Source organism: Cebidichthys violaceus, unplaced genomic scaffold, assembly GCF_023349555.1.
Source record: "Cebidichthys violaceus isolate CVI_PGR_0920_01 unplaced genomic scaffold, fCebVio1.0.p SCAF_12, whole genome shotgun sequence".
NCBI classification, from domain to species: domain Eukaryota; kingdom Metazoa; phylum Chordata; class Actinopteri; order Perciformes; family Stichaeidae; genus Cebidichthys; species Cebidichthys violaceus.
In genome coordinates, this window is record NW_027176285.1 from 2,199,313 (window position 1) to 2,226,405 (window position 27,093).

At 41.1% G+C, this 27,093-nt stretch overlaps 1 protein-coding gene across 1 annotated transcript in view; it reads left to right on the forward strand.

Annotated features, from left to right (window-relative positions):
* The window catches only part of trabd2a (TraB domain containing 2A), a 53,922-nt gene extending 27,892 nt beyond the window's left edge, over positions 1-26,030 (forward strand). The window contains exons 5-7 of the mRNA XM_068705496.1: positions 16,724-16,814; positions 20,773-21,045; positions 24,458-26,030. Coding sequence (XP_068561597.1) covers positions 16,724-16,814; positions 20,773-21,045; positions 24,458-24,656 — 563 coding nt within the window. The 3' untranslated portion in view covers positions 24,657-26,030. The remainder of the gene's footprint in view (positions 1-16,723; positions 16,815-20,772; positions 21,046-24,457) is intronic.
* Positions 26,031-27,093: the final 1,063 nt, after the last annotated feature.

Genomic DNA, 27,093 nt, shown 5'->3' on the forward strand with positions numbered 1-27,093 from the left:
CACACACACACACACACACACACACTCTCACTACAAAGGAGCCCATTATGTCGGCGTACTCAATTTCCATGTTACAGTCAGGTGTGAGAGCAGTCTTATCAGTGACCATCTCATGTCTTTCTGAATCTTTGCAAAAGGACGTCTTGACAGATTCAGGATGCGATTCTTGAGCATTTTTTTGTATTTTTTTTAGCTTTTAAGCGTCAGTCTGAGCTGCTGCAGTGACCAGAAACTTTGAAAGAACACGCAATTGCAACGCTGCAAGCTTTAGGTAAATTATGATTACTTGAATTTAATCCAGACTTCAAACTAAATCGGACTCGGAGGAAAAAAGCCACGTATTTATCATACTTCTCTTCTCGAGTAATGATCCCATTAGCCTGCAGGGGTTGGCCTGCAGATTCCCGACTGACCTATGTGGAAAATCATTGAGGGTTTCCATTCTTTCCTCATAATAAGTTTTATTGCCACAACAAGTTAACAAAACAGTTTGTACACCGTCGTTTATTCCCTGTCAACTCGCCTGGTTGGATGCAGATTGTGCTTCGCTGAAGGAAACTATAGTCGCAGAGATTTAGTGTTTGTGGAAGCTTCATTCATGTGTGTTTGTCAGGATTAATGACAGTAAGCGTCTGAAAAAAAGTAAACTGCAACAGCTTTTAATCTGATAAGGGAAGCGCCGTAAACTTCTTTAAAAGACCATCGTATAAATGTGCTGATGAACCTGCATCATTCATCTTTTTTTTTGTTTTTATGAATTATCTTTTGCTACTTGTTATTGCTGCAGTAAAACACAATGCTCCTCTTGTAGATCACCGACCTGCAGTTGAATCGTTTCTTGTCATGTGAAGCGGAAATGTTATAAAATTGTAATTGAAAGAAGCTGAACTCCACAAAAATATGATCATGTCGTATTACAAGTATAACAATAGTGAAGAGAAATGGATAAATGTGTTTAATGCTCGCCTGTGTCTACGGGGAAAGAAATATTTAGTGATTTCTTTTTTTTTTTTGTGGAAATTGTTTACGGAGAAAGCATTATTGGTCGACTGTCGCTACACTGCCAAACCAGAGCTAACATTTTCTAACCCTAAATGATTTCTCATGTGCTTACAGCATAACACACAGCACACACACACACACACACACACACACACACACACACACACACACACACACACACACACACACACACACGGAGCCACAAACTCATTCTCCCACCGTCTCGTTTTCTATGAGTGTCTTAGTGAACATTGTGGACCAAGTCTCAAGTCCTCATAAGACAAGGAAAGAAAACAAGATAAGAATCTTTGTTTTTATATCTATACATTTTTTTTTTTTGTCATATCATGCAGACATTTAGTAGCGTCCGAGAAAGCTAGGGCGAACGGCCTCTGTACGCTTTTCCCTTTTCTAGAACCTCGTACACCGTGGACACACTGGATGAGAAATAGCACAACACAAGATTAAAATGAAGTATTCAATTAGTCAGCCAAATCTTATGACTAGTAATCGGTCCTTCTATGCGCAACCTCATATCAATTCTAAGATACAGGTTATTCGGTTGTACCCAGACTCACCAGAATGAACCGATCCCAGCCCTCGCTGTTGGAGGAGCGTTGTTTTTGCAGCGGTCTGGTCAGAGCGGTGGTCAGAGTCAAACAAACAGACGTGGTCACTGGTCGGCCCAGAGGAACACTCACGTCTCTCTATGCCTCTCTCTTCTCGCTCGCTGCACACTTGCCGTCTTTCTTTCTTTCTCCCCCCCCCCCCCCCACACCGTACACTCGCTTTCATTTTGCCGTGTCTGTCTTAAGTTCTGTCTGCATCTCTCAAATTGAAACTGCATTTTGAGCTTCATTTTCACTGAACAGTGAGACAAGGACAAAGAGAAAGAGAGACTGACTGGGAGATGATAAGAGCTGCTTACAACAGTGTTGTGTTTATGTAGCCCATGATGGCCACCCAGTAGTTTATTTACTATTATGAGATTTATGGAATAAGAAACACAGCATCTAACACAAAGCTCCTTCTACCAGTTTTTCCCTGAACAGCCTTCAGCCTCCGTGCGAGATTAAACTAAAAAGGGGTCAGTAGGGTAACAGAGCGGTTGCCTCGACTTTTACTGACATCCGCACACAACGCTTGTTGAACAGAAAGGCCCTGACAGCAGTTTTGGAATTTGGCAAGCTTTCGGTGCTTGTGGTTTTTGATAAGAAACAAAACTTGCTCGCTGGCTGAAGTAGTATTTATGACAGATGAGACTTGCCAGTTCTTACACTCTGTCAGGATGCGTTTGAATCTCAGCAGTATTTTTGGAGGAGTATCTTAACATAAAGCGCTCCGGTTGTATCCATAGGGGCAGAAATGAAGGTTGTTAATCCAGTGTTCCGATGTCTAACTAAACCGCTGCCCGCTCTTACCCTGCTCTGACTTCAGTATTGTCATGCCTCACTATGCTTTACTGTACTGTAAGTAAATACCTCCTGGAAATTTGTCTCCCCCCCCCCCCATCTGTTTGTCTGAACTGAAATACCACGGCCATCACTCAACGTAAAGGATGATGTTTAAAAAGCGCCATATGTTCAGGCAGGCATATGGAAGCGGTTATTGCTGCGCTCTATAGGTACAGTAACCTAATCCATGTATACAATCTCAACCCATGTTCCCTTTATAATCTCTGCCATACCCTGGCACTCTTGACTTTAATGAAATGATATGTTTACATATCGCTGATGGCTGAGGCCTTCATTTCTGCCGGCTCTTACTAATTCTTGACTCTTTTTTTTTTTTTCCCCTCCAGGCTGAACTTGAATGCATCAATGTTTCTCAACCCCAAGCTGCTTAGCACATCATGATTCCCCTCAAACTCCGCTCCAAAACCACAAATTTAAATATTTGTGGTGGTGTAATTGCCAGTGTGGTTGACAGGCTCTGACGGTTACTGTACTTTGACATGTTTGACTCTTTTCACAGACAATTACGGTTCACCTTTGGATCTTTTGCTATTTAGGTTGGTAGGGCCACGCTAAAGTGAATACCCCTCGGTCAGTGAGCTGTTTAGTGTGGTGGGTAGACTGTAATAAATGGAGCTGTGGCTCACGACAGAGCTTGACATGAACTCATAACTCACACAGAGCACCTTGACCTGTCAGTGTGTGGGTAGCTGTCGGTACTGGAGCGGGGAAATAGTCACTTAATACTCTCCTGCAGTTTAAGAGTCAGCACCGTGTACTGACTGAACCAAATTTACATTTATATGTGTAATAGTAAAAAAATAAATATGACATAACGAGTGTTAAAGGTGGTCTTTTGTAAGTTATTTCTGGTGCAGAGCCACCTCAAGCATCTGATCCTATATGTTATCCGCAAATAATAATTTATAATGAGAAAAAAGAGCAAACAAAGAGACAACAACAGCAGTTTTTCACGTTTTAATTAGTATACTGTCAACACTGGTGACCCGTGCCCAGGTGGCATGCAGCGCAGCCAAACTTTGTTCCAACCCACGGACCTTTATTTTGAAATCTAGCGGAGCTCTCAACCTTTCTAAAGATCACAAATATGCCATATATGTTGGGAAAATGGGTCTAAAATGATGCACAAGACATCTAGAATGTTTCCATTGGACTGAATGGTGCAGCCATAAAAACACATGGAGCATAGCCCTCAGTATAATAATAGTATAAACATCTTGTATCTTCAACAAAGAGTTGGAACAAACGGGTGCAGAATATACAGTAGACAGTAGACATCAGACAGTTTGGAATAAGATGATTTAAATGTATTTAGCAAGCAGTCGTAAGAGAATTTAGAAAACATTAAATAGATGCATTTTGTACATAAACCCTGCTTTAACTACCCCATGTGTACATAAGACTTTAGGCTCAGTTACAGCTGATTGACTGGTCATTCCTATTTAAATTCCCATGCCAACTGTTACACATACCTGGCCAAAATCCCTCCGGTGTGTTTTCACACGGAGCACTACATCACTGCGGTCGCTGCCCTCTTTTGCTTTTTTTTCTTCTTCCCCAGATGGTGTGAAAGTCAGAAACGTGGTGCTTTTTTTCACAGCGCCTCACCCTCATAAACAGCCAGTTTACAACTGTTTGGGGCAGTCGCTGACATGAGTACACACATGTCATGCAGCGCCATTAAAATCCAGACCAGACCTACCACACACTTGGTAGGGAAGTGAGCAGGCAGGGGTGAAACGTCTACCAAACCTGGATTAAGTCCTGGATTTCAATTTGCGTGACACCTTTTTTGCTTTGCTCCGTTTTTTAACGTAACATCTTGTCGAATTATTTTTTTTACTGGAATGGAGACAAACATCCTAACAGCCAAAAAAATCAACCGCTTGAAGTGGAAGAAAACAGTCGTGATTCTTTCAGCGTTCATTCACATGTTTAAAGGCACTGACAAATAATGTCCTGCCAATAGGGGTATTTGAACAGAAGATGCTCAATGAAAAACACACACACACACACACACACACACACACACACACACACACACACACACACACACACACACACACACACAGTATTTGTTTTTTTGTTTTGCGTCCCCTAGCAAAAAAAGCTCACACAAACATCAGCTTTTAAAAGTTGTCCCGTATTCCTCAAGAGCTTGCACTTGAAGCTGCAGGCTGATTGCTTGCCCCCCAAGCGGCATTGTCGAGAACCGCTCATGGCTCATTGACTCCAGGGAAGCGAAGAAGAGTTTTGGTTGTAACGTTAGCATATCCAGCAGCAGAAGTTAACGTCCATCAACGAGCCACGGTTCGTCCGCTGCAGACGACTTGCTCGACTCAGTCCGCAGAGACCCGAAGAGCCGTTCGCTCGTTTATTGTCCAAATTGCACTAAATGTTTTTGCACGGCACTCCCGCGGGTCCCCAGCAATACCAACTGTGAAGTAGAGTGGATGAACCGTTACTCGAGATATGCTCAGCACAAACTCACAGACAGACAGACAGACTGTAGCCATGGATAATCCTCAAGGTTTCAATGCTGGTGGATTCGGCGACACCCGTGTTTACCGGTGGTGGCAGCAAGCATGGTTTAATACTACAGATCCTTGAATTCTGGGGGCAGAAAACACGCCTTAAAACAACTACTTTGTCAGAAATACATGGTGTTCCTGTTTACAGTGCAACCAAATAAGCCTTGAGATAAAGAAGTCACTCAATAATCACATTATCAATAAAGGCCCAGTGTTTCGCCAGTTGAATGCCTTTAATGCGAATAGTAAAAAAAATGTTTGGTTTGCATTAGCAGTAATTTCACTGAGAGTTGAGATAGAATTACAACGGTCATGCCGGATTGCATGTATGCATCGTTTCCTAGGGATCACTCCTGCAAGTAAATACGTGGATATTACACACATATTCTGATCTATATCTTGATATTACATGTAGCTCATATTACATATTACTCAGTTAATTTCCTCAAATTTAAATCTAACGTCAGCGACAGTACAATTATTCATCTTTTATGGGATGTGAAACACTGACTAACTGGCCGTGTGTCGCTGTGTTTCTAGTCCGTCTGTGTGGAGCTTCCTTCTTGATCTTCTTCCTCTTCAGAAGTGAAATATTATCTTACATATTTACAATCATAAATACAACCATGAAACACGTTTTACCAGTGGGACGTTAACATGTCAGGAGCATCTGCAGTGCATCATGTGGTCCATCTGTGTCTGTTCTTAAACTGGAGGATAAACCTGTCGGCCGCTCTGAAAAACGAACTGGCTGTTAAGCCGCTGAGTGAAAGACACCTAAACACATACATTTTGTTGCACTCATCGGGTCAAAGGCCTCCATCTCTGCACTTGAAAGACATATTTCATACAGCCCACACTTCTCTCCCAGTCATAGCAGGGAAAGCTTGTCACAACAGCTTGTTTTGATTTATTGAAAGAGTTGAACTCCTCACCCCTGACCCCATTCAAACTCAGCAGTATTTCCTTATACACCTGGAACTGGCTCTTAACATGGCCTGCCCAGGGGCACAAATACCTCACTTCTATATGAAAGGAAAAGGGTAAGGAAAATTATATACGTAACTAGCAAGCAGCAGTGCGTCTATTGATGATTCTGAGTGGGAATTGTTATGCAGGCGCTGTCCCTTTTCATTTTGGAGGTAAAACATAAAGGAGAGCAACGCACATGCCCAGCGGGGATGAAGATATGAAGAGACAGGGGAAAACATGACTTGTGTGATTTGTGGCTTCGACTCTCTCTCTCTCTGCCTCTCTCCCTGGAGTTATTGAATACTGTTTTGTTTCATAGGAGTGGGGAGTTCTCTGGTTGGCTCTATGAATAAGCCTGTGTTGTTGGCCGCGCACGGCTTATGTGCATCGTCGCACAAGCTGTGTGAATGCATGCAGGATTCTGGGATGCATATATAAATATAACTTATATGTATCTTAAAAGACTCCTGGAATGTATTCTTTGACTCTAATGATCTGTCACTCAGTCCATTTCTTCATCCGTATATCTTTCACAGTGTAGTTTATATAGTTTCTTATGTCCTAAAAGGTATTGAGCAAATGAAAACAAAAATAGAGCTTTGTGAAATTGCGTGATGCCACGTTGATGCAGCAATAGCAATATGGAGCTGCATTCAACACTAACGGGCTCAGTTTTGATTAGCTCATGTTGAAATTACTGCAGTAGGTTCTATATATATATATATTTTTATAAAAATAAAGGTCTGGAGCAAATGAGAGAGTGTAATTAAAGAAATATGATTTTCCGTTTTTGTTCAGGCTGTTTCAGATGCTGTTGTTGGCACAGATGTAAAAGTTGGCCATGCTTCAGTGTGAAGTATTTGCTGGGAGGCAGGAGACTTTTTGGACAGCTACGCTCACTGTTCTATACAGGACTAGTTAACTAGTAAGTGAGGGATAGAGGACGGAATGATTTGGGAGGAAATGGGATGAACGGAGGTTTGGTAATTGACAAAGAGAGACACATGTTTCTGTCATAGTAACTAAATCTGCCAGGAAAGGAGGATTAAAAGAAAAGAAAGACTTAAACAGTGGAGAGATCGGGTAAGATAGCACAGCCAAAAACAGAGCCTTTGGATCTGCTCTTAGTTATAATCTAGACATAGATCACAGATGATCTGCAGGCCTCATTTGACATCAACAAGATCTCTGACAGATTACTCAAATTAAATAGGCACAAAATTGCCCCCTAAGCCACGTGTTTTTGATGGAAGCTCTGTGAGAAAACATCTGAGAAAAACTACGATGTGGAATGCTTTTTTAAAAAGTGAGCTTGCGTCCGACTCCCCATTGGTATTTTCTTTCTGCGCCGAGATAAATGAAAGGCTGAGCAGAGACTCGCAGCAGGAAGCGAGGCCGGCCGGGATCATGTGTTATAAGTGGAGGCCGCAAAATGCAAACTGAAGGAAATATATTTTGGAAGGTTGGGACGAGCAAAAGCACACGTTTGAGGAAAAGAAACACTGTTCTGTCTCAGAACTCCTGCTGGTTGAACGAGCTGAAAGATTGTGATCAAAACTCCAGTGCATAACAGTCTGCAATTGATTTAAATACAACACAGCTGGTTGTGTTGCTTGGTAGAAACCGTTCTCAATTTCCTACATAAGTTCACTTCGGATTAATTCAAAACATGTTGGTGCTGTTTTAGAGTAATGGTTTTACTGATGCCAATCTAGTCCTTTTGAACCCACAATGCATCCTTCAACTGTGCAGTGTGAAGCCTCATTCAGTCGGTACGGTCTATCACAAGGCTTCACAACCTTTTTCTTTCTACTTATCACAAATTGCATTACACTTGCGTGGTGGCCATCGCGAAGACTGAGATCATTTTGTTTGAGCATAACGGTGAACAATTATCCAGTAATTCGTGAGCGAAATGCAAAGATCAGAGAAAAGAATCCGAAAATAAATTACAATTTTGTCCTGCAAAAAAAATTGTCTTTCTGCTTTTCCTATCCTGTTAACCATCTCACAACCCCTCAGGTGTATCCTTTGACCCCTCAGGGGTTCCTGCGGGCCAATGGTTCAACATATCTATCAGAACAATACACACGTTATATTCCACATGTAGATGTTTCTGTGGTCATGGCGGACTGAAGGAGAAAAATGGTCTCATTTTTCACAGATGCTTTATTAATACCATAACGTTAATCTAACTGGCACAGGCAGGGAAAAAAAAAACAGCCTTGCACTTGAAAAAATTGACTCGAAGTGAAGAGAATTCAAACACTCAAAGGACTTTTTCCACTACATTTATGTCACACCTACAGTTAGTATGCAAATTCAGATTTTACACACAAGCGATGTTGCTTTTATACGACACTTTGGAGTCAACACAAAAAACTCTGCCAACTTGAGGTCAGGTGGGCAGGTACCCCCCCCCCCCGCCCCTCTTAACCTGCTTTTAAAATCTCCTTTCACTTTCTTCCATCATGTGAGTATTCTCTGAGACAGTGTTTCTCGCTAAAAAGGAGACCTTCAGTGTCAGGGACATTCAGAGCTAGCAGTGCTCTGGTTCACTTTTACTGAATTTTCGATACTTTGATCACAGTTTCATGTGACCACAGTGAATGAGTTGGTGTGTGCTCAAGCGCCATCATTTCTTGGCAGAAAGAGCACAACTGAGGGGAGTGTAGAGACTATTGCAGTCTGACAGATGTAATCCCTAACACGGCTCCAGAGTGCTGTGTGCCACCACAAATTTTCAATGTGAGTTTATTTAAAAAACAACCTCACACCACAGGCCTCTTATGTGCTCTGTTTCTCATTTATTTTCAGCATAAATTCAAGAGCTGAAGTTGCTCAGCACGATCTCAAGAGAACTTTACAATTTAGCCGTTTTTTTTTTACCCTGACGATAAACACGGAGAAACTTCATTCATGTAAAAGAAAAGACACAGCGACTAAAATGTGAGCATGTTTAATGATTTATCTTTTTAATTTACACAAGTGAACATAAAGCTGTGGCAAATTATACATTTATACATTCTTTGCAATTTTACTTTTGGATTTCTTTGGAAGCTAAACAAACCACCTCTCCCATCATTCTGGGCACGTCCTCCAAACACGACCCATAATACATTGAACTTATTAAATGCTTTTTAACAGAACATCAGTCGGCAACATTTGTCTGCGACAAAGACATTAGTTCCAGAAACATTGAGATGATTCTACTTAATAATAATAATAATACATTTGCCCAGATAAACACGGTGTCCTGATATGTGACAATTACAGATGAGGTCGAGGTGAAGAAAGCCACGACTCACGTTTCCTCTGCTACAGTAACAACTACTGTATGTTTAGAGTTTTAGGATTTAGGACTTTTAGAGGTGAGAAGTTCTGCCTCTTTTTGTTTCAAACTTTTTTTGTATCTCTTCAAAGATCATTTTCTAGACCCAGTCTCCACGGTTTTGCTTTGGAAATAGTTGGAAAACCTGCATGCCAAACTAAGATATCACTTCAAGCAGCCCCGGCTCCACTCCTGTTTTGTATAGCAGACTTTACATGGGCGCTGTGTCAAGATACAGTCCTCACAGTCTCGATAGAGAGGTGTTTAAGCCCGAAACTGAAGGCCTTACAGGATGCTCTTATCCTCGGCCATCACAGTCTGGCATCTGACGACTTAACATTCCGGTGTTGTTTTGCATGCCTTTTCTCTCTGTCTCTTATTCCTGTTCTTCTTCTTCTTCTTCTTCTTTCCATGTTAAATTCAACCATTGGCATCAGCGCTCATTCCTTTTGTCTCTGCTTCTGTCTGTCTTGAACTGTTTTTTTGTTTTTTTTTGTCTTTTTTGTCCCGGTGTTGTCTTTGCATCAACTTGTTTTTCGTCTTCCCTCCGTCTCTCTTTCAACAGCCAGTGTCTGTTTACGAAAATGGAGATCGTATCATTTTGACAATAAAGGACTGACCTCTTGAATTCAGCCTGTTCCTGAACTGTGCGTCTCACTATGGCTGAGAGAAGCCGAAAGAGAAATGTTTTGGTGGTGGTTGAGATGTTAGCATTCTTTAGCGTGACTTAAGAAAGGCTGATTTCATGGAACAGAGACGTATTTGTGCTCTCTGCCTGCTGTTTTGGGTCTTTCAAATTCATACAACCATATCTCCGCTGTGTTCACAGCTTTCTCATATCACTGGTGTCTTACACTCAGGAAGTCATGACAAATTGTGAAATGCATTTTATTTTGGCAATTTATGAGATATAATAATCAAAATGCAAACCCCCACTTATACTAAATCACATTCTCTTTTAAATGGTATCAATGAAACTTCCAGTTGCAAAAATGAAGATGGATATGCCTGAACAAATTTGAATAAATCCCATAAAAATATGATGTTTTTATTTCTAGCAACATAACTTTATATATATATATATATATATATATATATATATATATATTTAGAGACAAGCTGAGCAAAGCAGTTGATAGTGCTGATGTGGGCTGTCACGTATTCCTGTAGACCATAAAAAACGTTTTTTGAAAACATAATTATTCATTTATTCCGTGAATTAGAACAGGCACAGATAGACTTTCTATAAAAGAGGAACAAAAATGAGTTGGGATAAATTCACTTTACTTGTAATAAGGCTATATTATAGTTTTATATCTTAAAATGTCTCTTCTTTATTTTTGTGCATGGATAGTGAAACAATATGTTTTACAACCATGAACTGTTTTGTATAAGAGCTGTGATTTTCATATAAAAACATGTACATTTGTGTTTTTACATTGTATTTTGGGTCCCTGGCCGCTTTGTACAGAATCAAATTAGTAAAATGACAAGTCAGACAATTGAGTTTGTGCCGAAAAAAATATACCATTCATGTTTAAAAGATGCAAGACAAAGACAAAAATGAACGCACATCAAAAAGAACCGAAATCAACCAGACCTGAATGTTAACACAAGTCTATAGATACGTAGATGAGATACTTAGCCACGCTAACGCCGTAGCTCCCCTTGCAGATACTGCAAATGACCAAAGTGTATTGTCTAAGGGTGTGCTCAAAAATGTAGATTGAAAATGTTCATTTGACTGTAGGAAATGATGACATCATGTCCAGAAACACGGCCCATACAGCCGGTCATTACTGAAGCACTAAAACAACATGAGGAGGTTTAGTTTGGCTCAGTCAGTTAGTTTCAACCTAAAACTGGACTTCACTCTTTCTTCATCAATCTGTGTTTTATTTAAATGCACAAAAGTACCATTTATTTTTATGAGCTAGAATACAGAGAAGGGAGGATTGAGGGATGCAACAGATTGGAGGTGAGATTGAATGTGCTGTAGGTTTTGGAGCGGTTTAAACCAATGACAGTGCAAGATTTTTCTTTTTTTCTTGTGACCAAAGCAGAATTTTTAGGCTTGTATGCAGACACATTTAACCTAAGATATCTTGGTTTTGGCTACCGACTTTCTTTCCTATGCTATTATATTAAGCATATCCTTATCCTGCAATGACAACATATAGTTGCAAGTAACATCATCCTAAATTGATTCCAGGCGAAAACATCCATTTTTGAAACAATTTTTGCAGGACCCATCCAGTGGTAAAGAATCTTGGTGCCTGCTAGGATGAATATTATATTAACATTAAGAGGCTCTTAGGTCTCAACACCACAAGTTGGCTACGTTACATAAATTATCAAAGTCTGAAAAAGAAAAAACATTAACTGCTGCTATCCAGTAATTGAATTGTGGTGAAGATATGTTAACATAAAGCACTTAGTGCTTCTCTGCCTGATTCCTGTATTCCTGTCGCCATCTGACATTTTAGCAAAGTGGCGTTGGGGACGCCAATGTCAGTTGGTCGGGGGGGGGGTTTACCACTTTCATACTGTCCCACGTCCATACTGAAACATGGACACAACTGTTTAATAGATTGCAATTGTTGTACGTTCATGGTCCCGATAGGATGAATCCAAAGGTCTTTGCTAATCCCATGACTTTTACTCTAGTGCTACCAAGAGCTCATTTCAATGAATGTACAAAATACAGCTCTGTTCAACTGAATGCTACCAAACATTTGATGTATTTTACCACAAATGATTAAAGAATGAAGTAAAGACCGATGTATTACATTACGATGCTACCTCATAATGACTCTCGACCAGCTTGAGAGCAACAGTGTCCTGTTCCTTTCAAGAAAATTGCACTTGACTGCTAATAGATGAGGTGGAGATTTTAATAGAGGGGTGAACAGACTGTCCATCAGAGACTTAAAACCGTATGATTCAAGCAGGGATAAGAAGAAGCGCTATCTAAGCAGAGCCTGTTTTTCCAGACATTTGATATGACCGTTAATATAGTTGCAAAACAGGAGGCTGTGTGATCTTTATGCCAGTGGAAAAACCAATAATTTTTCTGTTGCTCGTCTTTGACACGTCTGTCACTTTTATGGACGGCTTCGTCTCCTTGTCTGTTGAAGACCCTGAGCTTTTACTCGACTGTTAGCATCTCGCCGAGCCAACGCAATGATTTTCCAGTCAAATCTTTGGCTGGTTAGTACATCCGATGTCCTAGAAATGTCAAATCCTAAACGTCAGTCTATTATTTAGTTTTGATAATAGTTTGAGTAGCTTAACTCTCTCTCTTTTTTTTTTTTTTAAACAGCTCTCTTCCTGCCTGTGTAATTGATGTTCCCAAAACCGCTGTAGTGTCAAATATCTACACAAGAATAGAACGCCTTAAAAATTGGCCGGTGGCAAAACGTATTCAAGCCAGACGTTTGTGGCTTTATGTTATTGGCAACTAAAACACAGCACACTATAGACTAAAGAACGTACCAGACACCTCGCTGCCATCTTTAGTCAGGTCTTAGTCGCGGTGATAATAGCACACTAGCAGGGAATATGCTAGCAGTGGCTATACGGGTTCAGAATGGCCTCAGTGCTGCCTGTAGCGTTTGTTTATCCAGCATGCTGTAATGTTATGAGAACTGCTGCTCGGGCAGTGGTTACAAGTTGTAATGTAAATATCGATGTGTATGGAAAAGGAACACTATTTAAGACTTACCATATGTTCTAATAGTTTGAGCCGCTGATTGTGGAGACTGGATGTCTTTCTAAGGACGGATACTGTTGTGGTTCTCATCTGGCGTTCTTCTTACTAAGTAGAGGTGTTCCAGAAAGGTTTGTATTTAACGTGAAGGAAACCTTTCTGTACACCAATCATTTTTTACATGTAAATCTTATCAAGTGACATCATCTCATGCTAAAAGACATTTATAAAAAAAGTCTTAAAACTAAGCCAGCATCATCAATTCCAGATGTGATAAAGAAGAAGTGGACTTATTTCAATTATCCACCCCTGTCTCCAAAAATGACATTAATAAACAACAACTTTGCTTCGGCAAGTGTGTGGTAAGGTTATTTTTATGTCATTGTACATAACAGGGCTGCGGTTTGTAGTCCAATTTTTCCTCCATAAGAAAAAACAACTATGTTATATTTGAAGGGGGAGAGGATGGAAAGATTTTTAGGTTATTTTAAGTAAATGTTTCCGCAACAGTAACCAAATGTTTTAGAATCCTTAAGCTAATAACAAATGGAGCGCAGGACATGAACCCTGGCGTCTGGAGTAAAAGTTGTGTGCTTTGTGCATGCAGCCTTACAGTCCTACAGTACCTTCACCTCCCACAACGTCTGTGCGGCATAAGAAAGTCCCACTTCCTGGATCTAGGCAGCAATTGTGTTTCCTCCAAATAGTCGACACTTCTAGACTGTTATAAAAGCTGTCACTTCATAGAAAAGTTCAGTACCACACATACCAACTCTGTACGTTTATATAACCATGACATGAGCTAATCTGTGACCCAGTGACTCAGTGGTGCCGTAGATGAATGTCTCTGCATGTAGGGAGTTAGCTGTGAATGAGAGCTTTCAGGTCTGTCCCTGGTCATTATCTCTGCCATCTCCCTGCTCCTGGAAAGACATACAGTCCACATATTGTGCATTGATGTACATAGTTTTGGCCCATTTCATAGTTTTAAAATGTATGAAATTGGCCTAAATAAATAATCTGTGGAAATATATGTCAGATGTCACTCCAGAAGTGGGCTTCTTAATCAGGGGGTTGGGCCTAAACTATGGGCTGCAGGCCTGTTTCTAGTTTCTAGTAGCAGCCTGAATGGATATGACTCCTACTAGTTCTCATGTAGGGAACCTGAAGCAACACTGATGTGACACATTTTGGGCCTTCATTAAATTGGAAAACTAATAATGTCCAAATCAAATCAATTTGAATTATTTTATTGACATTATGTAGCGTGGAGAGGGAAGTTATACTCAGCAATAACGTCAAATGTTTATAGCTGGAGTACAAAGAAACATTTTTATTTAGATTTGCCATATAACCAGAAAAAAATGTCTGTTATACTTTGATTTTCTTTGGAACCAGCGTAGCAGAACTAAACTTAACACTGCACGGAAGAATGCAACTTTATTTACGAGTTAGCGACACAACGTTAGCATTTTTTCATTTATCATGTGTGTTTTGTTTTGAAGAAAACGTGGAAGTATCAGAATAAAACTTAAATATGGAGGTAGTTTTGAGTCACTGTGTGACTTTTTCCAAAGTTCTAAAGATGTCCTCTCTAACCCAGGCACTGATGCTTGCTGTGTCGCTGTAGGAATCTTTCTTTGGCAAAGCAGACGCAGGTGTTTTCTCACCACAGTCTTTTCAGTGTTTGACCCCACAGACATTGCTATTTAGATATATATTTTTTTTTTTGTATTCTGCAGAAAAAATGAAAGCCCTTCCATAGGCTGAGGAACAATATACATCCAGGATTGCGTGAGGTTTCTTTCTCTCTTTCTGACAGAAACACTATGTATTACTTGGTTATTAGCAGTATGAGAGAGAAACAGAGAGTTGTCACGAATCACCCGGCATATTTAGGCCCCAAAGTTCAGGTCAGTTGCCAAAGGCTACATCATACACAAGGCCTAGTTTCAGGAAAATGCAAACCTTCTAAAACATGATTTTCTGTTCCTGCTTTATGCTTTTTTCCATGGCATCAATCATTTTTAATCCAAGGTGTCTGAAATTCGTTGTTGTTTTTAATTCCGTGACATCGGTGCAAAGGCAGGTTTGGCCTTTTTTTTTTTCCCAAGTATAAAACATGTTTTTGTTAAGGTGGACTGCTGGTCATAATAAATTACCTCCATTAAAGTCATCCTTTATTCTTTTGTTCGTCAAATTTCCATAACATTTTTCACAAAAGAGGTTCTCTCAAAAAAACTGTCATTTTTGATCTCATAAAAAAAAAAAAAAAGCTTCTTCCAATTTTTAGAATTGGGTTTGGACTTGTTTTGCCAATTTATCAGACCCCTTAAAACCATTTTGTTAGCTTTGTTTTGTGCCGAAGCGTTATTTAAATATCTCCTTCTCAAACATATAATAGCAGAGAGTGTTTTTCTTTTCCAGACTCGGTCCCCAAAAAACACATTGAATCCTTTGGGGACACATCAGCTTTGATGGTTTACCTCCTATTAAAATTTGCGTGTGTATACGAATTTGTGTGTGTGTGTGTGTGTGTGTGTGTGTGTGTGTGTGTGTGTGTGTGTGTGTGTGTGTCCCTTTGAAGTTTTGAATTCCGCCCACCCTTCTGCGGCCCTACATTGTGCCGAACAGCTTCATTTGTCCCACCTTAATCCTCTGAAGTAAACTCACATAAATCACACTGAGTTGTTTCTAAACGTGGGCAGGCTGGGAAACTCTGTCTCTCTGTCTGCTTTCCAAGGCCCATGGAGAGTTTAAAAGCTGCTGGTTATTCATTTAACCGACCACCTGTATTGATACTGATTTCAGCTTAAAAGTAGAAAATAAATGCACGTCTCTTTTTGCATGGTAGCTGCTGGTTAACCTCCCCCAGGAGCTCTTAGATGATTTAGAGAGAGGTGTCCAAATTAGATTAGCGCACTTACTCAAAAAACATGACTTCAGAAACAGACCAAATACAAAGTTAACGTAAGTAACCAGAACTAGGAGCTAAAAAAAGGTTATTACATTTTGTCAAAAGTTGATATTACACACTGGGACACAGTTTTATCCAACACTTATTAGTTCTCTAGATGAGGCAGCATTATGGCACCCATAGTGAATCGAGGCCAACCTCTCTCTATCGATGGCTCTGAGCCAGATTAAAGTGCCGGGGCTCATTGTTTACACAGCTCTGTGGTGCCACGGCCGAGCAGGCCCAAACAATGGGCCCCTGCTCCCCCTTGTCAGGGTGAGGGGAAGAATGGAGACCTCTTGACATGGCAACCTGAAGCCTCAATGCCCCCACTTCTCGTAGCTGAGAGGGTCAGGAGCGAGGAAGAGGGGAAGAGGGGAAGTTAGAGATAAGGAAGAAGGAGAATGGAGAGATGAAAATGGAGGAGGGAGAAAAAAAATGGCTGATATGAGGGCGGATGAAGAATCGTCAAGGACAGAGGAAGAGAGACAAAGAGGTGAAGAGAAATGAAACAAAGGGTCGTCTATATGAAACGAGAGTAGCAGAGGAGAAAGCTGAAGAGAGGTGGCGCTGAATGGAAAGGGTGTAAATCAGCAGGTGTAAAAGTAGGAAATCGAATACAAAAGTACAAACATATATTTATTGACAACTGTAAAACTCAAATGTCATGTTTCAATTTGCTTGCAGCACCCAATCATTAGCATTCGGAAGGGGAGGTCATCACTTTTCTTTTTTTTTTGGTCGCAGGTCACTTTCTTGGCAACAATACAGTCATTGATGTGCTTCGTCGCCAGGGATACGAAGTGGAGCACACCCCTGCTGGGAAACCCGTAAACAGGTAAATTCACTGCTAAAATGCCCTTAATCCCCCCCCCCCCAACACACACACACACACAAACACACACACACACACACACACACACACAGAGGTATCTCTAGTGACACATTTAACGGCCTGCATTTTGTGATTTATCATGACAATACATGTGCATATTTAACTAATCGCCATTTAACTTTACTTAACAAGATGACTGCAATTTATGCTCCTGAAATCAAAGTAATCTTTTTCTTGTAATTTGATCAACACTGAGTTTATGTTTTCTGTTCATAAGTTAAAATGCTAAAAATCATAAAATTGTTTAAATTTGTTTGCTCAAATGGAAAAAGCTTTAGTTTCACTAATGATGGTAAATTGCTGGTAAGCCAGATTTAGGTACAACTCCGGACATAAGACAAACCTTAAATTGTATACAAAATCAACATCACCTATAATGATTTATGATGAAAGAATATTGGGTTAAATGATTAGTTCTGTCAGGGCCATGTTCTGTTTTAAAATGAAAAAGCTCTATAAAATGCAGAAGAAATGTCTGAGTAACAAGAGATGACAGGAGAAAGTGAGAAATACAGAGATCACGGATGGAAAACTAGGCAGAAAATATCATGTTTCACCATAGCTGTTGCACATGATGATCTCTTCTGAAAACATGATTCTGTAAAAGTCCAAGGCCCATACTTTATCACTTAAAACGGTGTAAGGTTTCATTTCCATGCCACATTTTACAGGGCAACCACTGTCTCATGGCCCTGACATGAATATATTCCTTTCAACTTTTTCACTGGATTTCAAATGGGAAATCATTTTCCCAGTAAGCACAACTCCATAGTTGGTCTGTGTTCATTTGCAGACCTGAAACAGATGTTCAAGTTCTGCTTCGGCCCTTGTGAGAAATGCGTTGTCTGCAAATAAGGAAAAACTGCGCTCAGTAGTTATCCATTAAGGGATCACTCACTTTCTCCAAGTGTTCCTGAACGTCTGTATTTTTTTATCGTCCCATCATAATTCATTACTTTACCTGTACTATTGACAATGAATCACTGCTCTATTTATCACATATGCGGCTCATTTTGGTGTGGAGGCTGGTGATCAAAGAAAAGAAATAGTTAGATTCAGAGCACTGTTGTTTTTACAGTTGATACAAAGGACCTTCATTGCCTTTAAGCGTTCAGCACGAGAATTATGAACTTAACTGTTATTATATTACCAACAGTGAGCTTTACAGGAATTAGCTGTTTGTTGTTCCCATTGGTTTAAACTATTGTATCATTGTTAACTCAATGAGATTTAAAGTTTATAATTCATGGAATCAAACCCTGTTTTTGATACTATTTATCTCTATATTAGTTCCATTGTTATAGGCGGAGTCTGCCATCCCTGCACTCAAATCGAATTGCTCTCAAATACGTGAGGGATTTACAAGAAACGATGCATTGTTTGCTGTTCACTGTCCCAAGGCTGTATCAGAGCTGTATTAAGTTACTGCTAATGCATACCAAATGCATACTGCTTTACATGAAAAGCATTCGACAGGCGAAACGTGGGCTGGCTTTTACTGTGAAGCAGTAAAACAATGCGCTTGTCACAGCAATAAGGGCTGACCGCGATCGTTCATCAAAACAAAGGTTCAAATATTGTAACCCTAGTTCTACAAGCACAGGTTGAGCCCTATAGTGGACTCTATGTGTAATATTTCTCCAATTACGAGCACGCATTCACCCACTGGAAATTTGCACAAGAGTAGCCGTAGAATCAGGAGGTGCCTACGCAAGTACGTGCCGACCCGCAGTATATGAGGCGGCACACCCAGCCGTCTGCCATCCTACACCCTCTTCAGTGAGTGACGTAGGAGCGACAGGTCCCCCTCGGCAGAGGGCTCTGCTTTCGCTTATAGAACTAGGGTTACAATACGGTTACATCCATTCTAACTCACACAGGCTCTGTCCTCAACTGGACTCTATGGGCACGGTGGGAGGAGCCCGATTAATGCACGCCCTGCTGCAACATAACAGAGACCCAACCACGCGAATCTTGACCAGCTAGATGCGAGTCATCACAGTCCACCTATTTCTTTATAACCTAGGCCAACACAGCGGAAAAGTAGGGGGCCCCAGCCAACCCAGGTAGTACGCAAATGAACTGGTAGAGCCATGGCCTAACCTTTCTGGAGTCAAAAGACAAACAGCAGACACCCTGCTGCCTGGATAGTCCAGGCCTCCTCAGCCTATCCTTCTCAGGAACAAAGCCTGGAGAGGGTGTCCCGGAGTGGGCAACGCGCCTATCGCACCAGCCTCCAGAGACAGAACACCCCAGAACTGGAGGATGGTCCAGGGCTGGCCCGCCATTATCTGAGTAATTTCTGCATACCACGATGCAGAGTGGCTAGCTTGGACACCTGCTCCTGCCTCGCTTTCACCAACATGTAAGGGATGAGTCGGAGTAAGGCGGGGGAAGTGGCTTTCTTGACCATGGCACTTTGGCGCAAATGTGTTAGGAGTGGATCAGGATTTTCCTGAACCATGTCCAAATCTGCTTCACCACCTTGGTGGGAAGCCTCCACTCATCTGGTAGGGTTCCGCCTCTGGACATGAGGTGGGCACCCCTGTTCTCCAGTCAAGGAATGTGGAGAGCCTTCAGAGACAACGAGTGCTCTGTGTGGCCCACAACAACAGGCTCTCCGCAGTCCCCAGCAGGGCTGTGGGCCGAACTCCGCCCCGCCTGTGCAGGCCACCACGGTGCAGATGTTGGTCCTCATCGTCACGCGTTTCCCCCATATAAGGGGCCTGAAGTGGTGGAGGACCAAGAACACTGCCTGTAGCTCACTCATAATCTTTTGCATTGTCTAAAATGTTAGATTAAATAACTATACACATTTTCTAATTATTTGGTGTTACCAGATATTGTCAAAATATATCTGACTATGAAATTGCAGATCTCAAACATTTATCATGAACCAAGCTTAAGCACTTTGTCAAAGGTAGTTGGGGATGCAGCCCTGTGTATGTAATTGAGTATGTGGGGTCAGAGAGTGCGCTGTGGTGGTCGGATAGCTGTAGAGATCTCGTGTTTAGATTCTTCAGTTTAAGGGAAAAGAAATATGCTCAGTGATGTTCCTTATTCACTGGAGCTGTCTGTTTTGTTCCACTATGTAGATTGTAATGCAGATAAATCTGACAAACTCCCCACCAGCCACCAAAGAAGTGTTGTTGAAAAGGCCAACCTAAGCTTATACCTCCTGCTGTGAAGCATGTAGTGCAGTCTACCATAGCAGACTCCGCGGGTGGCTATCTCATTGCAGATCTGTGTTCTTGTGTGTGTGTGTGTGTGTGTGTGTGTGTGTGTGTGTGTGTGTGTGTGTGTGTGTGTGTGTGTGTGTGTGTGTGTGTGTGTGTGTGTTTGTGTGTGTGCGTGTGTGAATATATAAGTGTGAGTTTGTCACAGCACAAAATGTATCGCAAAGTCCATAGAAAACACTTCTGCAGCACAATCAATTTCTCCAGCATTTATCCATTTGTTCAGGATTTTTTTTGCCTTTGGTGGTGGACTCCACCTGAAGCTGGTCTCACCAAACCAAACTTCATTTTGGATTGCCATGATTTCAGGCAATATTGGAATTGTGCAGACTTTCACTTACCATCCACCCAACTGACAGGGACATGCATGGAAAAAAGACCAGAGGAAAACAAGCATTCCTGAGACTCACATTTGTGCATAATTTGCATGCAAACAACAAAAATATACAGTCTTTGCTGAACAGCAAGTCCAACTAAAAACCATCATATACCCATCATATAGTTGTAGTCCAGAATTATCAATAATATTGTGTGGGACAGATAGGTCACATCCCACATAAGCTGACATTAAAGGTCATATTTAACCATATTTAAGCGTAAACGGCACATTCTCTGACTAAATTCTTTCAAAGGTATCTTATGTTCCTGTGATTTTCACCCACTAGGAGATCATCATCCAGACCTGACTCTCCAGAGTCAGAAGACTACCACGATGAGCCCCCTCTTCTCGAGCCTTTCTTCCATGAGCTCCCCCACAAAGAGGACGATCAGGGGCATCCCCTGGAGGACGACCTGTTACCCCACATGCTTCTGCCGCCGGACAGCCTGGAGCTGCTTGAGAAAGCGGAGAGAAAAATGCTGAAGAAAAAGAGGAGGAACAAGCAGAAGAAACAGCGGCACCGGCATTTCAATGACCTCTGGGTTCGCATTGAGGAGAGGTAAGAGGACAGGGAGAGGGGGGGAAAGATGAACGTGCATGGGATCTTGTTTCTGATGCACATCTGTCATTAATTATTCGTCTGTCTCCTTTGCTGTGATAAAGGGATGAGGAGAAATGTAGGAAAAAGTGAGACGCTCGCAGGTGTTGACAATAGAAAAGAAAAGAGTATAACGGTAAAACCTCAGAGAAGAAAGACAGAGAGGATGTGAGAGGAGGGAGGAAATTGGAAATGTGTAATACAGCCTCTCCACCTGTCTATAGAATAGATCTGACACTTCCTGGTGTGATGCCGCAGGCTCAAACAGCCACCATATCACATCACCATACTCTTCATGCAATCTGCACACATATCACCACATATACACACACACACACACACACACACGCACACACTCCTTGCAGTGTAGTATGAGTCCAGACTAGTTCCTAGATGGTATAAATGTCTTAGATGGAAAAAATAGCAGCCTGGGAATTCCTGCCAAGTATCCGGTTTTGTTCTCACAGTAGCTCCAGGCAGAGATCTATGACCGGACAACAAAACAAGCTCACCTTTCAGACAAAAAGGAGACCTCTGCACAAGGTGTGGTCTGCCACAACATTTCATGTTGTCATGAATATAATTGTGCATGTGGGCAGGAAGCAAAAAAGGTTTTTATTTGACCCGACATCCATTTTCTACACCAGCTTATGCTGCTCAGGGTTGGAGGACATCTCAGGATGCGTAGGTGATAATCCATCACAAGTCATAACGTATACTTTATAGTCAGACAACCACATTCATTCACACCTAGGAACAACTAAGAGAGTCCAGCTCACCTGACTTGCACATTTTTGGACTGCGGGAGGAAACATTACTCGTTGCATGTTGCTTTGTCGCTCGTAGTGTGAACACAGTATAAAAGGTGCAAAATCAAATTGAATCTTTTTAGTATCATTTTTTTCGTTTATCTGACTCCTGAATGAGCATGTGCTTGCATGCTTAAGTCAACCCTCCCAGACTCCTATTTAGTGTGGAACATAGCGCTTGTTTTCTATGGCTCATATTAACGTTATACAGATGGAAAGTGTTTATGCAGGAACGTAAACTCTGGTCCTGTCGAAGCCATAGGCTACCATTAACCATGTCATTTCAGTTCAATATCCCCCCCCCCCCCCCCCCCCCCCGACTCTTCCTCTTTCTTTGTTAATACAAAGCTGCAAATTCTCTTTACATTAAATTTCCCTTTGTTTGCTACAGTTTACTTCAACAGTCCAAAGACATGCAGGTTATCATGATTGGGAGAATGTAAATGATCCGTTGTTGTGAGCATGGGCATGTTTAAATCTGGGGACATATTGGGATAAACTCGACAGTTCTGCTATAGGTTAAGCATGTGAGCAGGTCTGAGTCCTTTATGTTTCCCGTTGTAGCAGGTAGCAAGTTGCATAAGAACAGTGCGGTGTACTGTGGGTCCTGCACTGGGGGCGGAACACGTGAAAGGAACACGATAAATGAGAAAAAAGAGAAAATCTTATCTTGTGTCTTTTTATCTAAAAACCTGGTGAGGCTACAGTTTATTCCAGTGATTTAGAAATTGCAGCTTACTGGTGGGTAAGGGTTTGTAAAACTGGACTTGTCCAGAACTCTGCTCTCAAGCATCTAGATCTATTTTACCTCCATATCCGTATGTATTTTTCCATGTCCAATAAACAAAATTCCAAATTCTTTACAGAAAGAAATGTCCAACCATGTAGCGTCTGTTCTTCATGGGAACAGAGGGGGTTTGTGAACGTTTGTGTACATTATGTCTGCAGAAATGTTTTCTCTCTTTCTGAGAGCCCGTGCGTTTTGAACGGAAAGGAAACAGACTGTTTGTGTACATATGTTAGTGTACACGGTGCACATCTTTGTATATTTTTAATGTCTGAAAAGGTGGATGATTGAGAAAGGGAGAGAGTGAGTCCAAAAAACTGAGGCAGCTATAGCGCCACAGTTCTCTGTTGTGTTTGATGCATGACACCTCTCTTTGCCCTTAAATCTAAATAAACCTGCTCCATAACTTTAAAAAAAAAAAGTGAAATGTTTGCTCTGGACTTTTAAATAGCTGCTTTAATAATTTACAGACACTTTAAAATAAATAAATCTTGCTGAACAGGTTACCAGTTAAGAGTTCTGCCCCTTGTTTGGTCTGAAATAACCATCCATACTAAAATGTATTTAATAACTAAAGCCTAAAGCTGCAGGCTGCACAGTCTTTAGACAACACCAATCAATGCAAAGCTTATCATATTAGCATAAGTATCTGTGAGTAATGAAATCAGTCACGGTTCATTTTGTGAGGGAAATATTTGGACATTTGTAATCTCAGTTTCTCAAACTAACCGGTACCAAAAAGAGTGTTGATTCTGTTTGATTGTTACTGCTCTGGCTTGTCACTTTGCTCTATGTGCTATTGCCTATTTGGGTGTTTTTTCTATCATCTATCACTAATCCTAACACTGCGTGTTTTAGCCTTCTTAATTTCACTGGCGCTTAGCTCTCCAAACTTTTCCAATTTTGACGCTTCTTCAGCCAAAGAGATTGCGGTCGGCCATCCAAAGGGAAACTCATTTGTCCACAATAATCCGTCTAAATGTCGTCTCGTTTGTCTGCAGACAGTCAGAATAACGAGCAATGATAGGTTAAGGCTGGGACATAGTTCAATTCCTCTTTTTTTTTTTTTGCAATGGTGATAGACACGCTTTTCTTTCCAAACTGCTGTTGCAGCCCACTGGTATGAGGAGATTCCGACTTCAGGAACTTGGGTGTTTGTTTTGCCTGGCCTCGTCCCAGTCCAAACCACACAAGCTCTGCAGTCTCTGCATCAAACAGCAGATCAGACATGATTTAATTGCCAGACTTGTTTAAAAGAGGACAGATACAGACAGGCAGACAGGATATATAATATCGGGAGAAAAAGAAAAAGAGAAAGATGGATGCGGGTTGATTGGCTGTTGGTTTATAGCCATACGCTGATCAATGGGTTGCAAGCCGAGGAGTTTTGTACTTGCTAAATCGTTGCTGATTGGTCTGTGGATTCCTCTGCTGGGAATGTTTCCTGTGCAGCCCTCACCATCATTAATATTTCCATTGTTTTATTTCCCTGCAGTCTGCATTATTTTCTCTCGAATTGTGGACGATATGGGGATGTAGAGAGTCCAGTTCTTCTGCGGATTATTAGGATTTTCTTTTCAATCCCAAAGAACAGTATAGTGGCTAAGCAGTATAAAGATAGGGTTTAACACTAATTCAGAAATCTCTCTTGAAATAACCAAAGCTGTTCTAACTGTAGGACCCCATCATTCATAGTAAAAAGCAGATTTAGGATAAATTGGCCTTTAAAAGAAAAAGATAGATTTCTATCATCTAATTTGTCCGTTCTACTCCGCAGCACTATGGTCCAGTCTCCACCTCCCCCGCTGGTTCGCATCATCAATGGTTACATCACAGTGCAGCCACCTGACAGAGTCCACAGCCACCACCATCACATGTCTTCAGCGTGGACCACCTCCTCGAGCTCGCCGTCTTTACTCGTCTTCCTCTGCACATTGCTTGCAGTGATCCCACAGGCATGGACTGCGTTTCTCTAGCGGAGCGTTAGCCTGGGACTCTATGAAAGCAGCCGGCCCTTCATGAGGATGAACTCTCCCATGCGGCGGTTTCCTGTATCGGCTCATGTGAAGCGAGATCTGATCAGATCAGATCAGAGGCGAAAAACAGCGTGGAGACAGGATGTGATATCAGCTGTAGCTGTATGGTAACAATACACTCCGTGGATGTTGGGTTAGATACACTTTGTGTTGAATGGTAAATCATATAGAGCACGTCTCTTACAAATTGAGGCCTTCATGGGTATGTAAGTTCATATAACGTTAAGACTCTTGAAACATGTTTATAAGGTTTCAGTTGTTATACACACACACACACACACACACACACACACACACACACACAGCAGGAGCGAGTGCACACAACACAGCAGAGAAAGAAAAGCAAAAAGCTCACAAACGGGAAGTGTGATCGGACATCTCACTGACATTACACAGCATGTCAGCTCCCTTAGTGTTACAATAGACTCTGAATATTCAACATTCAAGCCTCTGAGAATATAAGTTCTCATCTGTTCAGTGAATGAACCTGAGAACTTCGCCGAAACTATTGCTGAATATCAATTACCTTCAGTAAGTACAACTGGAACCATATGTCCTTTGTGTGTGTGTGTGTGTGTGTGTGTGTGTGTGTGTGTGTGTGTGTGTGTGTGTGTGTGTGTGTGTGTGTGTGTGTGTGTGTGTGTGAAAGAGAGAGAGAGTGACAAGCAAAGTCTATCAGCTCTTAAACCCCCCTGGCCTGACAAACAGAAGTGTTTCTCTTCAGACCTTAATTTATTCTTCAATTTTAGAAGAATTTGTTGCATGGAAGCCTATTGTGGGGGTTAATTGTACATATTGTTTCTAAATATTATAGATGTATTTTAGAATTATAAAAAAAAAAAAAAATGAAAATCATCAAAAGTTTTGTTGTTTATATAAATATATAAATAGATATGCAGTATATTTTTTAAAACAAAATCAGGAACTAACCACCATAGCCCGTGTCATGTGTCTCACTGACATGACATTTTTGGACTGGGTATTATACTTTATGTATCAGTGTTATCACTTGCTTTGCTGTATGCGTCTGTTGAAAGGATTCACATTATGTGTGTGTTTTCTTTTTACATAGAGATCATTTGTTTAATTTATTTAACTACTATAGTTATACTGTAGGCCATATCAAACATTCCCAATGTTTGTTTTTTTTTTTTTCAAATTTGTCAAGATTTCCAAATGTATTATTTCAAGTGTTTTCAAGTATGATTTCAAATGCATATGATAGTAATAATTATAATTCAGTTTTAAATACTTAAAGCTGTCTACACAGATAGACCCCATACAGCGTAGTGTTCTAGGTCTTTCACATTTCACTAATGGCATGAGCTGATTGTAATAGTATTACTATGACAACAATAAAATATTTATCTACATTCAAAATCTGATTTTATTGCTCATGCTTGGCTGCAAAACAAATCATTCGGTCAGATCCTGCCCTTCACATTTTTTTTCCTCCACTTTTTGAATCTACTGACGGACGTTGCCAAAATACATATCGCCATCATAAAGAGGTTCAGAGCTGCTTTGATCCATATGTTCATGTTAACAATGAATCAAATGACAGAGCAGTGTGAGAGGGAGTGCTCTTCATGAAAAAACAGCAACTAAGTAGCCTCTGACTGTATTTCCCCTCAGCGCTACAGAGGTTATCTTCATTAAAGATTTGTTTTGGGGCATTTTTGCCTCTTGTAAGAAAGGTCTTACTAGGAAATTGTCCAGATGTATTCTGGATGTATGCATCAGGTGTCTTTCTAAATGCCCAAGTACATGTTTACATCATGAGAGGTGAAATGCAGTAAGATGTAATATGTCTCAAGGTACTTTAAGACATATTACTAATTATTAATACAAATCAGTAATCTGGCATTACACTGATCGTGTGTTCTGGCTGTTCTGAACAAATGTGTGGGTGAGCACACACACACACACACACACACACACACACACACACACACACACACACACACACACACACACACACACACACACACACACACACACACACACACACACACACATGCCGCCCTCCTGCCCTGACCCAAGGTTCATGGCAAAGTGTATGTGAGGTTAATGCGCTGCGATAAGGCCGGCATTAGAAGCCGTTTGATGTGTGCATGTGGTCCGCCACAAACAAGGCAGCTGCTTTTCTAGCGCATGTCGATCCTGCGGGAAACAAACAGGAAAAACGGACCCTTTAGATGTACGGGAAATGAGAGTTAATTGATGTGTTGTATCAACAGGAAAAGAACGCTAATTGAGTTGTTAGTTTGTGCTTTGACTGTGTGCTAGAGGAGGTCACAGACGTCTGCCTGTGTATAACTGATGTGCACGATTAATGTGAAGACACAAGAGATTCAGGCATAAGTGAGGTATGAGT